The sequence below is a fragment of the Dipodomys merriami genome, unplaced genomic scaffold (genome assembly GCF_024711535.1).
Source record: "Dipodomys merriami isolate MVZ:Mamm:240054 unplaced genomic scaffold, mDipMer1.0.p SCAF_16, whole genome shotgun sequence".
NCBI lineage: Eukaryota > Metazoa > Chordata > Mammalia > Rodentia > Heteromyidae > Dipodomys > Dipodomys merriami.
The window spans coordinates 12,912,378-12,930,247 of NW_027202937.1; the positions used below are offsets into that span (position 1 = coordinate 12,912,378).

A 17,870-nucleotide genomic window follows, 5' to 3' on the forward strand; every position below is an offset into this window, starting at 1 on the left:
TTTGAAAATGTAAATTGTGGCAGCAGCTGGAATAGTAAAAGTTAGGGAAATGTGGAATTATAATAAAATAAATTATATTTTTATTATTCTTTATTCCAGTGATTAATGTTGTAAGTACTTGTTATGTATTAGATTGTTTCTTATTTGATGTTGATAATCCAAAGGTGAAAAATATATATTTCTAGTCTATGTGGAATATTCAATTTACAGTCGTAAACAAGGAGTAATTTTTGAGTGTAAATGTGTGTCGTTGTGTAAATGGGTGTAAATTTGCATTCAAGGCAAAAATGTGTGTGTTTGCTACTTGAGAAACAGTACTCCCTTTACAGAGGAAATCCATTGATTTGGTCAAAAGTAATCAACACAAATACTTCAATGAGTGCTTGGTGACAGATTTCTAAACATTGGGTGGATTATGTTTGTGTTATTAGCATATTTGTTTTGTATTACTTATTATTTGTATTACTTATGTATAACTATGAATAAGTAATACTTCTTTACTTCCTAGATAACAATACGATCATTTCCTGAGAGGTTCCATTATTTTGGAACCAAAGGCTAAAATAGGTAATATAATTGGTCTTTTAATTACAGTTTATTTAGCTTGACAGTTTATTTAAAAAAACAAGAGAAAGGAGTTACATTCTACTCTCAATTTGGTATCTCATTTGATTTTATGACATATCTAGTAAGCTCTCTTTCAACACTTTTTAAAATAATTATTTATTGAGATTAAGTGATTACATAAATTTCACTAATTTCACAGAATTGTGGGTTAATAATAGTGAAAGTCACAAACACATTTTAACCTTCACAAGGCAAATTGTCATTATCATGGTCTATAAAGTTTGTGAATTCTATGAATATTGACAATACAACTATTTCTTCCACATTGGGTGATATGTACATTTCTTTTTTTTTCTTTTCTTTCTCTTTGCTGTTTCCTCTTTCCCTCTCATTCCCTCCCTCCCATCGCTGTCCTTGAGTTGCTTTAACTGCTCTTTATTTACACTTCAGGTGAGACAATCAAATTGGTGTTCATTGTATACTACGAAGGACCTTTACAAAAAGACAGTTCTTTCTTTAAATTTCTTTTTATCTTTACATCTAACTTTTATTTCAGTTGCCCTGGGTAGTTTTAAAGTCAACAGAAAATATATCCACTAAACATTTTTAGTAAGAGTCTAGACATATATAGTAATCACCATTTCAGAGAAGGGAGGCTTTCTAGTTCCTTAGGCAGGATTTTGTACTTTATAGAATGGAAATACCCATTTGTTCTTCTGTCACTAACTTCTTTTTTAATACAATTTTTATTTATTTTTATTGTGAAAATACTGTACAGAGGGGTTACAATTACATTTCTTATCAAGCATTGTAGCCTCCTCCTTTATTTCCCCTTCCCATCCCTTTCCTTCCTCCCCCCGCCCCTCCACCCAATACTAGCTTCTATATTAGCATTTAAGGATAATTAGCAATTGATCTAATGTTATCATATACTCTTCCATTCTAAGTAACAAACGCAAAATTTTCGAAATCAGTCTTCAATAGTGTTTGTTCTAAACCATGTAAAATCTCACCTGATAGCTTTTTGTGGCTCAACAAATCATCCTTTTAGAAATGATATCTACAGACTATTAAACTAAAGGTGAAGACTCTACTTTGATTACTGACCAAACTGAAAGAGCACTTGTTGTCATCTTATTCCTGCCTTTTCTATTAACAGTGCAGAATCATTGTGGCTCCTCCTCATCTTTGCTCTGTTGGAGAATGAACTTAGCATCTTGATTTTATTGACTGGGACACTTCACTAGCTTCAGATTGCAATACAAATTGTTGTTAAGTTGTTTTTGTTTATTGTTGATGTTGTTGTTTTTTGTCTGTCATGGGGCTTGAACTCTGGGCCTGGAAACTGTCCGTGAGCTCTACAGCTCAAGGCTAGCACTCTACCACTTGAGCCACAGCTCCACTTCCTGTCTTCTGGTCGTTAATTGGAGATAGGAGTCTCTCTGAATTACCTGCCTGGGCTGGCTTTGAACTGTGATCCTCAGATCTCAGCCTCCTGAGGATTACAGGCGTGAGCCACTGGCACCGACCTGGTTGTTAAGTTTATTAAAAGATTTCAATTTTTGTTTTAACTGAAACACTTGAAGATCTCATGACTCTTATCCTATGACCGTGAAACAGATTTACTTTACCTAGAGTGTTCTCAAATTTACTGATTTCCACTCAAATATCAAACCATGTGAGAAAATATGAAGCATTAGAGATCAGGTTAGCATTTTAACATAACTTTTTTGTTTCTAGGTTCTATATTTTATTTTATTTTTTGTTATAACAATGGGCCTTCAACCATATTCATGTAATTTTTAATCAGGGGCCCTATGGTTGAGATTAACTTTGAGCACTTTCCTTTCCATTTTGGTTTTGCAACAAGATCTTGATCACTTTGCCCAGGATGGACTAGAACTGATAGTCATGCTGTTTCTGCCACCCAACTAGGTAGATAAACAGATCAAGGACCATTGTACCTTGCTCCATGTTCTGCTTTTTTCCTACCATCTTTTCTTCAAGTTTATAAGATGATAAACAGAATTCTTCTCCATATGTAATTTTGTTTTATTTTGAATTTTAAGCTGTCAAATTTATGCAAGCAGTCTCAATAGAAGTAATTAAACAGAAATTTTGAGTTTTTGTTTTTATAGGTCAGCGAACCATGCCAGGTTGAATCTATCACAATGTATTTTCATCTGATTGCTACCATATAAATTCAGTATTTGAATGCCTAGGTGCTGGTGGCTCATGCCAGTAGTTCTAGCTACTCAGAAGGCTGAAATCTGAGGACCATGGTTCAAAGACAGCCTGGGCAGGAAAGTCTATGAGACTTTGACTTCCAGTTAAATACCAAAAAGCTGAAAGTGGAGAAGTGGCTCAAGTGGTAGAGTGCTAGCCTTGAGTACAAAAACTTAAAGCTCACGGACAGTGCCCAGACTGAGTTCAAACCCCAAATCAGACCACACCATTTAATATTTGAATCTGTATTTTAACAGGTTAAACATTTATGTGTCAGAATTCTTACATAAACGAATTGAGATGTGAACTCTTGGCCTTGACCTTTGCTTATTTAACTGATTACTTATATGTACAATTTATCAATACTAATAAAAAGCATGAAAGAACACAGGACAGCCACAATTAACTTCCATGTATGTACATCTAAAGTTTTGTTCCCCAAATAACATCAGAGATGTTAAAGAAGTTTTTATAGATGTTTTACATATATAAACACATAATCATAAGCTTTTTCCCATTTACAGGTTTCTCATATGTAGCCCAATACTTTAAATACATTTATTTGAACAAAATATAAAGACTTCATTAATCTGCTCATTAGGGAGGTAAGCTTCTTTCCTTGTTTAAATTTATGGTCCTATTTTCTAAATACACTATGAAGCATATTAGGTTTTTCCTTGTTTAAATTTATGGTCTTATTTTCTAAATACACTATGAAGCATATTAGGTTTTTCATAAAACCTTTCCCTCTTTTCTTACCTCCAAACTGGAAAAACTCACCACAAGTGTCCTTAGTCTGCTAGTAGATATCCAAGATCATCATGAGCTTCTAAAATTTCTCCTCTCTAATCCCACATATTTTTAAACCATGTTTTTATTTCCCTAGAGAAAAAGTTTGTTCAAGTTTTCTTTGTTTGAGGACTAGAATATTTTTGGAACTGGAACTTTGAACTAAATGACAAAAATATTCTGCAACACTATCACCTGAGAGATTAAGGTCTCCACACTAGTGAGGAATGGTTTGGTAGGCTGTAATATTTGTCCTACTTCAGGGGCTCCCAGTGTGCCCATGATATGTAAATTGCCAGGAGAGCTTGTTAAAACTCAGGAATCAGCGATCCACATTCAGAAATTTGGATGCAAAAGGTCTCAGGGGACAGCCAGGAAGTTGAATGTCTGCCAGAAACCTAGATGCTGCTGTAAATGGTCTGAGCACCACATGCGGAGAACACAAGGTTAACTCATGTATTTCTAAAGATAAATATACTTATTTTCCCCTACATACATGAATCTGAAATTTCAGGCCTGTTGTAAAACTAGAAATTAATGCTATATTCATCTATGAAACTGGATTTATATGTTGAATCTCAGATTTTAGCGGTTAAGTTGGTGATCTATTATGAAGGCTAAGGATAGTGAAAATATGATAGTGAATGATATGTGATATAGCGAATGCAAATATGTGACAGAGTGATTGAAAGAATAGTGAAATCCTGTTAAAGGAGCATTGTCACCTGGGAAGATCACACCTGGGAAGATACATTGAAATTTACTAAAATATTTGCAGCAGCTTTTTAAGTTATTGGAAATAAATGTAAATCCACATTCTCTGGGTGATTTCTGAGTACTCCTCCTACTTTTATAGGCATTGTTTTTCTCTGTACAAGATCCTATCATCCGTAAATAGGAATAACTTGATGTCTTTATTTCCTGCTTGTATCCCACTTCTTTCTTTCAATTGCTTTATTTGATCTAGCTCAGAATTCAAACACTATTCAATAAGAATGCAGAGGTAGACATGTTTGTCTCCGTTCAGACTTCAGAGGCAATGATTTCAATTTTTTCATTTAGCACAATGTTCAGTTGTGCATATATAACCCTTGTTATTTAAAGGGACATTCTTTGTGTTCTTAGTTTCTCAACAGATTTCATCCTAAACGGATATTGAATTTTATTAAAGATTTGGTTGTATCTATTGAGTTGATCATATGATTTTTGTTCTATTTATGTGTTATGTTACATTTTTGAATTGGTATAATTTGAACTATTCTTACATACATGGAATGGTGCAAACAATATTTGTGGATGATATTTTATTACTCTATTTTTGAACTGGAATGTTTTTGTAATATGGGGGTGGTGATGGTTACTTATGGTATTTCTATACAATTACCAAGTGCACTTTAAAAATTTTATAATGTACTTAGATCTACTTCAGCTTAAGGTATGAAGCTCTTAGTCCTGCCTGGAAATAAATACAAGAATCTAGGACAAAGCTGCTCTTAAGACTTTCCTCACATGCCCAGACATCCATCAAGACCCTGTCAGAAAGAAGCGACCAGGGAATTTGAATGATTTGAAAGATCTAGATAGCTGTAAATCATACCTAGCAGAAACACATATAGTGTTTACTTTTCTGAGGCCCTGTGATCTGTACTCTATTTCCACAGTGACATCTAAGGGATAGACTGATTCCATATCAGGGTGGGACGATGCCCTTCACTGGACAAGTTATCTACTTTTTAAACTTCTTAGTAGGTATATATCAGATTTCTCCCTTTTCTCTATGGTCATCTCCAAGCCTGACATCATGACTATGTGTTCATTATGCTTTCTGACCTTCTATTTTGTCCTAATTGTAATACAATACAATTCCCCAGTGTGATTCAATATGGAACAACATGCTACCTTTCATGACAGTGCCTCACTCTATACCTCTCTGAGATATTAGAAGCCATAAACTATCTTTCTCCTGCTTGTCTTACAGGACAAGTCACTATCACACCTAATCCCCAACAGGAGTTTAAAGTGTGTGGGATATATTGGCTTATTTTGTAGTAAGATTGCGGTTCTGTTTCCAGAACTGCTGCCCTTTCTTTTTTTTTTTCTATTTTGTATATGCATCTCCTTCTTGATCAAGATTCTGGCATTATTTTTCAGCCTCCTTTTCACTGTTCTGTTTCTCTTGGCTTGATTGATGTCCTGTCACTTCTTTTTTTTTTATTCCAACATGCCTCCTCTCTGAAATACATTGTATCCTACATGTTCATATATGTTTGTAGTTTAGCTTTAGTGTCCACATAGGAGGGAAAATAATCCACCTTTGTTTTTCTTAACCTGACTTATTTTACTAGCTCAGACAAATGTTCTTCAGACCTTACTTTAACCAATAGAAGCTGAGCACAATAGTGCATGTCAGTTACTTCAGCTATGAGAGTGTAAATTAGGATCATGGACCAGGCCAGCTCAATTGACTTAATATATTTATTTTTTTTGGTTGCTGTGCCTGAACTCTGGGCCTGGGTGCTGTCCCTCAGCTCTTCAGCCCAAGGCTAGAGCTCTACATCTTGAACCACTGCACCACTTCCAGCTTTTTATGCTTATGTAGCGCTGAGGAATCGAGCCCAGGGCCTCATGCATGTAAGGCAAGCGCACTACCACTGAGCCACCTTCCCAGTCCCTCAACTGATTTTATAGAGCTGGCATAAAAATAAAAGACATGAAAAAATCGACATTAGGAGATATGGAAATGAAATAGAAATGGCAATAAAAGAACTTCCATCCAAGAAAAGCCCAGGACCACATGTATTCACAGCTGAATTATACAAGGTCTTCAAAGGAGAACTCCAATACTCCTCCAACTCTTCAATGAAATTGAAAGGGAAAGATCACTACCAAACTCATTCTATGAAAGCCAGCATAGTCCACATTCCAAAACCAGACAGGGACTCATCAAAGGAAGAGAACTATAGACTCATCCCTTTGCTGAACATAGATGCAAAACTTCTCAATAAAGTTCTGGACAACCGAATTCAAAAACTAACCACAAAATCATACACTATGATCAAACAGGATTAAATATATGCAATTCAGTTGATATAATTCAACACATCAACAGGAGCAAGGACAAGAACCATCTCAATAGATGCAAAAAAGTTGACAAGATGCAACACCCCTTTATGATAAAAGTCTGGAGAAGCTAGCAATCCATGGAACATTCTTCAATGTAATAAAGGCAGTATATGGCAAACTTAAAGCCAGCATTGTCCTTAATGGTGAAAAGTTAAAACCATTTCTTCTAAAATCAACAATGAGTCTATTCTCTCCATTGCTCTTCAATAATGCCCAGTATAGGAATTTCTAGCAAGAGAAATAAGGCAAGAAATAAACATAAATGGGATCCAAATAGGGAAAGAAGAAGTAAAACTATCCCTCTTTGCAGATGCATGATTCTGTAAAGAACTCTATACACTGGGTGCCAGTGGCTAAAGCCTGTAATCCTAGCTACTCAGGAAGCTGAGATCTGAGTACTGAAGTTCAAAGCCAGCCTGGGCAGGAAAGTCTGTGAAAATCTTATTTCCAATTAATCACCAGAAAACTGGAAATTGCACTGTGGCTCAAGTAGTAGAGTGCTCACCTTGAGCTGAAGAGTTCAGGGTCAGCACCCAGGCCCTGAGTTCAAGCCGTATGACTGACAAAAAAAAAGAACCCTGTAGATTCCTCTCTCAAGTTACTTGAGCTGATTTGAAACTGCCAAAATAGCAGGGTATATAATTAACCCACAAAAACTCAGCAGCTTTTCTGTATGCCAACGATGAAAAGAGCAAGATTGAAGTCAGGAAAGCAAACTACATTTGTAATAGTCTCCAAAATACTTAGGAATTAACAAAACATGTGAAGGACTCTATGATGAAAACTTTAAAACTTGAGAAAGGAAAGAGAAATACTTCCATGCTTTTGGACTGGAAACATTAATATCATGAAACTGGCAATAGCCATTTGTGGATATCCATTTATGCATAGCTATCCATAAATTTAATACAATACTCATCAAAAATCCTAACAATATTCTTCAATGATATAGAAGAAGCAATCCAAAAATACTTATGGAATAACAGAAGACCTTGATTAGCAAAAACAATCCTTAGCAGGAAGAACAGTGCTGGAGGAATATCAATACCAAACTTCAAACTCCATTACAAGGCCATGGTAATAAACAGAGTTTAGTACTGGCACAAGAATAGGCCCGAGGACCAATAGAATAGAATTGAACACACAGACCTACAGCCACCTAATATTTGGGGAGTGTAGGGGAAACATAGAAATGGGACAAACGGTAAATCAACTTAGCAATGATACTCACTAGACACTACTTTGGAAATGCACTTTGAAATGTGTGGGAGTGGCAGGTGAGGAGGCAAAAAACTGGGAGGAAAAAAGAGAAGGGGTGACATTGTTCATAAAGTAATGTATTCAATACCTGACTTATGTAATTGTAACCCTCTGTACATGATCTTCACAGTAAAAATTTTAAAAAGAAATATGAAAAAATTGTTGGTTATTCAAAACTGGGCATAATATTTTATAAAGACATATAAAATAAAAATTAAATGTTTAAACTATGATAAATAATCTAGAAAATGATTTTTTCTTAGTCATTAAACATTTGAAAATATTAGGAATGGTAAAGTATTGCAACTATAAAATATACTGAACACTTCCTAATGATGTATATACCTTAGCTACTGCAAGTATTTGTGTTTTAGGCACAATATTTTTAAATATTTGAATCATGAAATAATCAAATGATGTAAGTTATAGAGTGGCATGGCCATACTTTTGCTGATATATACATAAATGGTTTCACAGATTTGGAAACAATATGGTCAAGTTGAAGAGTTTGAGAATTTATGGCATTATTTGTTGGACTTCAGAAGAGGTAAGCTGTTAAGTTTTACCATGAATTATAAGAAAATACACAAATAACTACTTCATGTCAAGTTGTTAAAGACTTAAATTATTTTCTTAAATTATATTGAATCTTAAGGATTCAAGAGAAATACAGTAGGTAAATTTTGCTGATGAACTTAGTAATAAAATACATATTTGTACTGTATGTAAAAGTGATCTGTAAAACACAATAGTTTTTAAATGGCCATTTGAAATTAGAAGATTTTTGTAAAAATTATGAATTGGGTTGTTGGTAGATATTATGACTTTATTTTCTAGTTGTCATTGTAATTTTGCACACTCCTGGTTTATCTCAATGTACCTTGGCTGTTGTTGTGTTCATGTGTGCATATTTGGGTGTTTTTATATTGGGATATTAGAAAGTATTGGACCTAAGTGATAAAGTCACAGTTGTTAACTTTTTTTATTTTAAAACAACAAAATGGCTTCAGAGAATTAAATATGGAATGGAGAATTTATATAATAAACACACATATATTATATCACTAATCTATAGAGGAGACATTACTACTGTCCACTATCATTAAACGATGAAGAAATTGCAGTTACTAAAGGAGCACATATGGGTACTATTGTAAACACACTAACAACGCTGGAGATAAGCTTTTTCCCCAGTGAAATAGCTACCCAGCAGTAACTTCCCTAAAGCTTTCTTTAGTGACTGATTCTTCAGGCTGTAGATTATAGGGTTGAGTGTTGGAGGTAATACTGCGTAAAAGATGGATAACATAAGGTCCAGAGCAGTTGGAGAGTCTGAAGTTGGTTTGAGATATGCACAGATGCCTGTGGAGAAGAAAAATGAGACAACAAAAAGGTGGGGCAGGCAGGTGGAGAAGACCTTAGACCGGCCTTCAGCAGAGGGTATTCTTAGAACCGTGGAGAATATGTGGATATAGGAGAGAGCAATGGAGACAAAACAGGCTAAGGCTACCACAACCACGAATACAACCACTCCAATGAGTGCAAGGTAATCATTGGAGCAGGAGAGCTTGATCAACTGGGGGATATCACAGAAGAACTGGTGGATTATTTTGGCTCTACAGAATGTGATAGAAAATGTGGCAGCTGTATACAAGATTCCTGAGATGCCTCCACTTACCCATACAGCTATCACAGCACTCTTACATTTTCTGGCATCCATAATGAGTTCATAGTGCAGTGGGAAGCAAATGGCTACATAGCGGTCATAAGACATCACTGTGAGAATGGCAATTTCAGCCCAGGCCAAAGACGTGAAGAAGAACACTTGGAGCATGCACTGCGCATAGGAAATATAGCCATTGCCTGTGAGGGAATTATGAATGGACTGGGGGACTGTGACAGAGATGAAGGAGAGGTCCATAAGGGAAAGTTGCTTCAGGAAGTAATACATGGGAGACTGGAGATGCTTGTCCAGGGTTGTGATGGTGATAATGATGAAGTTGCTTGTCAAGTCCAAAAGGTACATCACCAAGAACAGGCAAGCTTGCAACAGCTGCAGCTTGTGATTCTCAGAAAACCCCATGAGGAGGAACCCATTCATTTTGGTTTCATTTGCTGTAATCATTTTGAAAATACAAATTGTGGCAGCACCTGGAAAACAAAAGGTTTGGTAAATTAAATAAAACACTAAAAACTGTTATTCATTTATTTATCATTATTTATTTCAATAATTAATGGTTAATGAATTGGTATTCCTCAGCTAGATTTTTGAGAAACTGTGATATTTATCATTAAAGCTTGAGTTGTTTGAATATTCTTCATTCCTGAATCCTTCCTAGCCAACAATACAGTTGTCATTTTGGGGGGTGGAGGTCACATGTTTATTTATCATTTTGTATTGTAAAGGTCATGTACAGAGGAGTTACAGTCAAATAAGAAAGGAAATGAATACAATTTGCGTCAAATATTTCTGATTCCCCTTCCCATTTCCAACTCAGATAAACTTACATAAAAAACAATGGTACCAAAATGAAAAACAGTGATAGCAGGTGGTAAACCAAAGTGTGGAGAATGAAAGAAACAAAATAACTTAACACAGCACACTAAAAAAAGAAAAAAGGAAAAGACCTCTTTTTTCCATATCTTGTAGTTCATTTTGATTAGCATCAATTTATAAGGTCATATGTACATAGCTAATAAGCTATTATGATTATGGTCATCATTTTGAAAGGCTTATTTTGGATCCAGGGTCCAAATGAATAGAGTCAATGCTGTTCCTATTACTATTTTATTTAATTGATTTGCTACTGAAATCAACATTACAACTACATTGAGAACTAGGTGCTTATTGTGGCTTACGCCTGTAATCCTAGCAACTCAGGAGGCTAAGATCTGATAATTGTGGTTTGAAGCCAGCCTGGGCAGGAAAGTCTGTGAGACTCTTAACTCCAGTTAACCATCAAAAAAGCCAGAAGTGGGGAAATGTCATTCTTTCTTAGGAAATGGAAAGACTTGGAAAAAATTATATTAAGTGAAGTAAGCCAGGCCCAAAGAAACGTAAGTCCCATGTTTTCCCTTATTTGCAATAACTAGTATATGTCTGAGACAAGCAATGTTGAGATAAGTTGATGTTAGGTGAAATGAACCCCAAGATAAGGACTCAAATGTTTTTTTCCTTCATGCTATTTCTTTGTTGCTTTGTATGTCCATCCCCCACGGTTTAAAACCTGTTTTTGCTGTATTTGATGTTGATATAATTTGTGGAGGGGAAGGTGGATCCATTGCAACATGAGATGTACAAGTCGTTATGTTGAAAAACGAACTTTACAACTTTGGCAGGGGAGAAGAATGGTAAGCGGAAACAAAGGAGGAGGCAACAATGCTTGATAAAAAATGTACTCATTACTTTGCCCACGTAATTGTAGCCCCTCTGTATGGCATTTTCACACACACACAAAAAAAGGCAGAAGTGGAACTATGGCTCAAGTGGTAGAGTACCAGCCTTGAAAAAATTCTGAGAGCTCAGTTTAAACCCAAGCACTGAGTTTGAGACCCAGAATGAGTGTATATGTCTGTGTGCATGTACTCACTCTGTCTCTCTGTTTCTCTGTCTCTCTGTCTCTCTGTCTCTCTGTCTCTCTCTCTGTCTCTCTGTCTCTCTGTCTCTCTCTCTCTCTCTCTCTCTCTCTCTCTCTCTCTCTCTCTCTCTCTCTCACACACACACACACACACACACACACACACATGCAGATGAAACCCCCAAACCAAAATATTACAAAAAATTTAAAAACATTTGATGTCTAATTTTATTGTGTGAAATATTTTTGGTATACAGTAACTTCCATTTGATTCTTTGCTTTATTTCACAGATCTTAATATGATTTGTTATCAGATGACATAATCAAATAATTTTGACCACTTGATACAGTAAAGAAATACAGTGAATTACTTTGAAATGGTGTTCAAATGTAAGGAAAGCATTCAAATACCCACTGTATAATTTCAGAAAGAGATTGCAGATATACTTGATTGATATTTCTGACCAACAGTAGAAACATTATTTCATTTATGATCCAGAATTTTGACCATTGTAGGATGGAAATTGGAAGAACTCATCCCTCAGTGCAATGTGGATATGTATATGTGTGTAGTCATTAATAATGACTCACATACTTTTGTGTATTTTTACTGCCATCTAAGAATTAAGTCAACAACTGAAAAAAAACTGCTGTGATAGTAGCTTGAAACTTACCCACTTTCCAGGTGATGTGAAATGCTATAAGTGAGATTTTAGGTTGTGTGTGTGTGTGTGTGTGTGTGTGTGTGTGTGTGTGTGTGTGTGTGTGTGTGTGTGTGTGTGTGTGTGTTAAAACATATCTTATAATGAGAACGATACGTAGGAGAATTGTAAACATTGAAGTTCTTGTGCTTCCCCATTACTTATCAGTATACGAGGTACTTTTGCCATCTCTTTCCCATCTCTTTTTGTCTTTCTCACAACTTCTCTTTTGTGAAGAATGACATTGACATATAAACTTTCCTTTTCTATATTCTCCAGCCTGTCAGACATCAGTGGCTTCACATTGCAATGCATATGGCCCCTAAATTAACTTCAAAAGTTTCTAAATGTTGCTTTAGCTGCCATATCTGAAAGCCTCTTGATAGTTATTCCATAAATATGAGTCACAAGTTGAATCTAACTTGAGTATCATGAGACATTATTTCCGCATACAAAAACTTACTTTCCATGTTCTGAATTTTTGTGACACTGTTCTTTAAAATGTTTCAATCATACAAAGCATCATTGTCATCAATTTTTATTCACTTAATATTTGAATGTGAAGACTTGATATAAATGGTTTTCAAGAAATTATAAATAAAAAATTGAACCTTGACTATTTTGACCATTTTTGTGATAGGCAGTACGATAGATTTCATCAAAATATGGACTTCAATTCACAAAACTAGTTTACTCTTCTTTAAGTAAAGCCTCCTTAGTCTCCTTTTCATAGGAAATATAAATTTCAGAACATTTATATACACAATGGGGACATGCATTCCAATCCTTGGCTTCAATAATTCATACCACTTCCTTTTACCTAAAATCTATGAACACTCACAAAGGGCATTTTAGAACTTTAGGGGAAAGCCACAATAACATTAGCAAACATCCATGTAAAGCTTTGTCTTTCCTACTGATACCAGTGATTGTCTGCAGAAGTGCTACTCTTTAGTAACAGAAAAACAAGAGATGTTAACCTTTTCCAATTTCCTGGTTTTCCTCTAAGGGTGCCTAATTGTAATCTATTTGTATGAACTAACCTTGTAGACACGGCCACATTTTCTTAAGGCCAGCTCTTTCTTGTGGGAATGAATACTTTTGCTTTTGTTAATTCAACTTGAAGAATATAATATTCAGTCAGAATTGCCATAATCTTTTACCTTTTCCTTGATCCCAGCTTGGAAAACATACCATAGAGTTCTTGATGTCTGGGTAGTCGTGTGAGGAGCTGATACCAGCTTCAGATGTATCTTCTCTATAATTACAGGGGTTTTTAAAAACACACTGCTTCCCTTGAGGAAGAGCTCTTTCTTTTTTTTTTTTTTAAGAGAGAAGGCTATGATGCATGATTTTAAATTGAATGATGAAATATTCTGCCTCTCTATAGACTTGGAACCATTAAAATTTCCACACAAATGGATCTTGGCATGGTAGAGGTTTTTTTTTTTTTTTTTTTTTAAATCGAGAATTCAGTCTTTGACTGATATAGACCAGCTTGGTTTTCTTTCTCATTAAGGATTTCCTAAAGAGAAGCTAACTTGACAGGAATAAACATTTATTTTTATTTGTAGATGTAAGAATGTCTGCAAATACAAATCCATTTCCAGTGAAAGGAGCAGATAGTAAAGCCTGGGACATGTATGTAGTCCTAAGACTTTCCAGCGAGACAAAAAATACCACTCACACATTATGATCACCTCAGCCACAGTTTTGATGGGATAAGGCTTGAGTTTATGGTCACTCTTCAGACAGAATCCGCAGGAGCAAATTGGTGAAACACAAAACAATGAATAGACAAACACACTGTGGATGCACACAATTCAATATTTTTCACCAATTACAAGTGAATTCATTATGGACATTGTATAAAGGGAACTTAACTCAATACGCGATTAGAGAGAATAAAAAGTTGAAATTACAAATTTTTTAAAGCAAGAGTAAAAGTTGCTTTGTTAAGTTTGAGGAGGTGTGTGTGTGTGTGTGTGTGTGTGTGTGTGTGTGTGTGTGTGTGTATGTGTGTAGATATTAAAACAATCATAAAAGAAAAAGTCAATAATCTAGAGTGCATCAAAAAGGAAGTCATTTTGATTGATAAATATCAGACAAATGAATCAATTCCCCTATATATACTTGCAGACATATTATGATATATGTGCATAAGTGAATATCTATAAAATCCTCACTTGAAAATAAGCAACCATGTGACTATGTTTCTTTGGGCCTGGCTTACTTCTCTAAATATAATTTTTTCCATGTCTTTCCATTTAGTTATATCAAAAATGAACTTTACAACTTTGGTGGGAGGGGGAGGAGGGTTGGGTGTGTGGGTGGGGGAAGGATGGGATGGGAAGGGGAAACAAAGGAGGATGCTACAATGCTTGATAAGAAATATACTCATTATCTTGCCCATGTATTTGTAACCCCTCTGTACAATATTTTCACAATAAAAAAAATAATCAAAATCGGGGCTGAGAAGGTGGCTCAGTGGTAGAGTGCTTGCCTTGCATGCACAAGGCCCTGGCTTTGATTCCTCAGCACCACATAAGCAGACAAAAATAGCAGGAAGTGGCACTCTGGCTCAAATGGTAGAGCGCTAGCCTTGAGCTGAGGGACAGCACCCAGGCCCAGAGTTCAGGCACCACGACTGGACTCCCTCGCCCCCAAAGTAAGCAAAATCACCAGGTGCTGGTGGCTCATGCCTGTAATCTTAGTTGCTCAGGAGGCTGAGATCTGAGGATCAGGGTACAAAGCTATCCTGGGTAGGAAAATGTATGAGACTCTCATCTCCAATTAAATACCCCTCAAACTGGAAGTGAAGCTGTGGCTCAAAGTGGTAGAGCACTAGCCTTGAGCAAAAAAAAATCTCAGGGATAATGTCTAGGCCATGAGTTCAAGCCCGAGAAGCTAAAAAAAAAGCAGAATCTTTGAACAAACACTTTAGAAGTAAAATTACATGAATGAATAAAAAAATCCATGATAAAAGAATCACACTCATTAATTAGTAGAGCAACACAAATTTTTAGTTCAGTGATATGTCCACTATATATATTCTTTCCAGAAGCCTTTACACATCAATGGGTGGAATTAACTAATACAATGTTTTTAGTAAGGTGAAAGAAGATTCTGGATGGTTATCTCAGCTAGCAATGAAATAGTACTATTTTATAGTTGAGATATATATATATATATATATATATATATATATATATATAACTCCAGATTCTGGAGACAAAGTATTTTCAAAGCGAGATATATAATGATCTGTGACTCAGGAAAAGAAAAACAAACAACCCACTGGTTTGATGTAGACAACAGATGGTTGAGTGTTGTCTTTTGATCCAACTTACCAATCTATGTCTTTTGATGGGAGAATCAAGTCCTTTAATATTGGATGTTAAGATTCATAGTATATGGTATCACATTACCCACCCCCCTAGATTTGGTGATTTGTCTCTTCTTTTCCTCCATGTTCATCTGCTTATCACGTAGGGTTTATTTTCTCTACCTATTTATGTTCATGTTGATTTTCTGTATGAGGGATGTCTTTAGTTATCTTCTGTAGTTTTAGTTGTTTGTCATGGAATGTTGTTATTTTCACTTAGGTTATGAATAAAAGCTTGGCTGGATACAGTATTCTCCATTAGCAATTGTTTGCTTTCAGTGCTCAAAATAATGTTAACTGAAGTCAGGCCCAGAGATACAAAGGATGCATGTTTTCTTTCATATGTGAAAGCTAGATCTAATTTATAAATATCAAGCCAACACATACAGGTCTGTATGGAAGTATACACAAACATATTAACCAAAGTATGGTATTTGCAAAGGAGAATTAAAAAATGAACCAACAGTTAAACAACATGAATACCAAGAAACTAGTGCTTGAAAGGTATGGGGTTGGGTCAGGGGAAGGGTTAGGTGAACAAAGAGAGGACGGAGGGTGGGAGAATGCAGTCATAACATTCAATGAATAAGCTATAAAACTAGGCAAATTAAGGGGAAAGGTTTGGGTTGTGTGGAATAGGGATAATGATGAAAGTAGTGATATCAATGAAGATGTATTATACTTATAAACTGGTTTGTTGAATGGTAACCTCATTGTACAACTACTTTAAGAGAATAAAAATGCAATTAAAAATACATGTAAATTCTGAAAATCAGAAAACCTCATGAGGAAGAATCCACTCTCTGAGGTCAAGTTGATCATGGTTACTGAAGACTCAAAACTTATTGCTCTGTAAGAAGCCAAAGAAGAACAAGAAAATAATGTGTGGTATTTCTGGTAACTCTTTGTTAATTATCACAGTTTCCTTAGCACAGAGTTACTGAAATGGGAACAAACTTGTCACTATTGTGGTTAATCTTCAATTCTAGAAAAAAGTATTAGCAATACTTCAGAAATCAAAAGTTAAAATGTAGCCAATAAGTCTTTAGCTTTTTTTTTTGTTTTTTGAAATACAGTTGTCAGAGCTGGAAAATTTGATTGTAATACTAGAAGTGACTTTGTCTTCAATAAATCGCCAAAAATGATACATAGTCATCATCATATATAAGATACCTTAGTCTTGGAATGATGTGCCAAGCCTCATACATTAAGTATCTCCAAAGAAGTTACTCATATGACCTCAGAAGTAGATTTAAGAACAACCTACAGGCCAATATAGAAGAGATGTCATCTTGTGGAAGCACAGTTATATTTCTCATTTTTTAGTACCCTTTGTCTTGTATATCATTTTATCAAATTTCACTTCAAATACTAGCACACAATACTAGCAAATGCAAAAGACAACAATTTGTAACTAGTTTTGTATTTTAAAGTATAAGGAAATAGTAGCACAGTGTGAATTGCCTACTACCTAAGGCAAATTAATTAGGAATAATATGAATTCATAACATTTTTAGTATCTGAGAAAAGCTGTAAATACTTCAATGAATATAATAAAATATTTTCCATATCTCTGAGTTGACATTCACAGTATATTTTGCTGGTAAAACTAAAGTACATTTAAATAATTTGGGGGTTTTATATTTTCATGAATTGGGATTGTTAATGTATTTTTTTTGTTGTATTGTGGTTTGGACTCAGTATCTTGCACTTTCCGGATAGGTGCTTAACCACAACCTTTTCCCTTTAGTATCTTTTGAGATATAGTCTATGTTTATGCCTGGTCTAGCCTGTACTGTGATCCTCCTATTTAAATTTTCCCCAAACTGAGCAATAAGTATACGCCTTTATGTTCAGGTTTTTGTTGACGGAGATGTGGTTTTGAAAATGTTTTGCCTGGACTGGCCTTGAACTTCCCGTCTCCTCTTTTCCACATCCCAAATAGCTAGGATCACAGATGTGAACTCACTGCATGAGTAATAGAATGGAAAATTTGATGTTTTGTTTTATTTTCGGTTATTGGGCTTGAATTCTGGGCCTGGATGCTGTCCCTGAGCTCTTCAGCTCAAAGGTATTGCTCTACCACTGAAGCCACAGCACCTCTTCCTGTTTTCTGGTGGTTAATTGGAGATGAATCTCGTAGACTTTCTTGCTGGCCTGGCTTTGAACTGTGATATTCAGATCTCACCCTCATGAGTAGCTAGGATTACAGGCGTAAGCCACCAGTGCTCTGCAGATTTG

At 35.4% G+C, this 17,870-nt stretch overlaps 1 protein-coding gene across 1 annotated transcript; it reads right to left on the minus strand.

Moving 5' to 3' along the window:
• Positions 1-9,127: 9,127 nt before the first annotated feature.
• Positions 9,128-10,090, minus strand: LOC138827960 (olfactory receptor 14J1-like). The gene has a single exon (XM_070023536.1). It carries the CDS (start codon positions 10,088-10,090, stop codon positions 9,128-9,130), a length of 963 nt encoding a protein of 320 aa, XP_069879637.1.
• Positions 10,091-17,870: the final 7,780 nt, after the last annotated feature.

Bases quoted from the DNA above. Each gene is read 5' to 3' on its own strand.
- LOC138827960 (XM_070023536.1), bottom strand. From the start codon at position 10,090: ATGATTACAGCAAATGAAACCAAAATGAATGGGTTCCTCCTCATGGGG.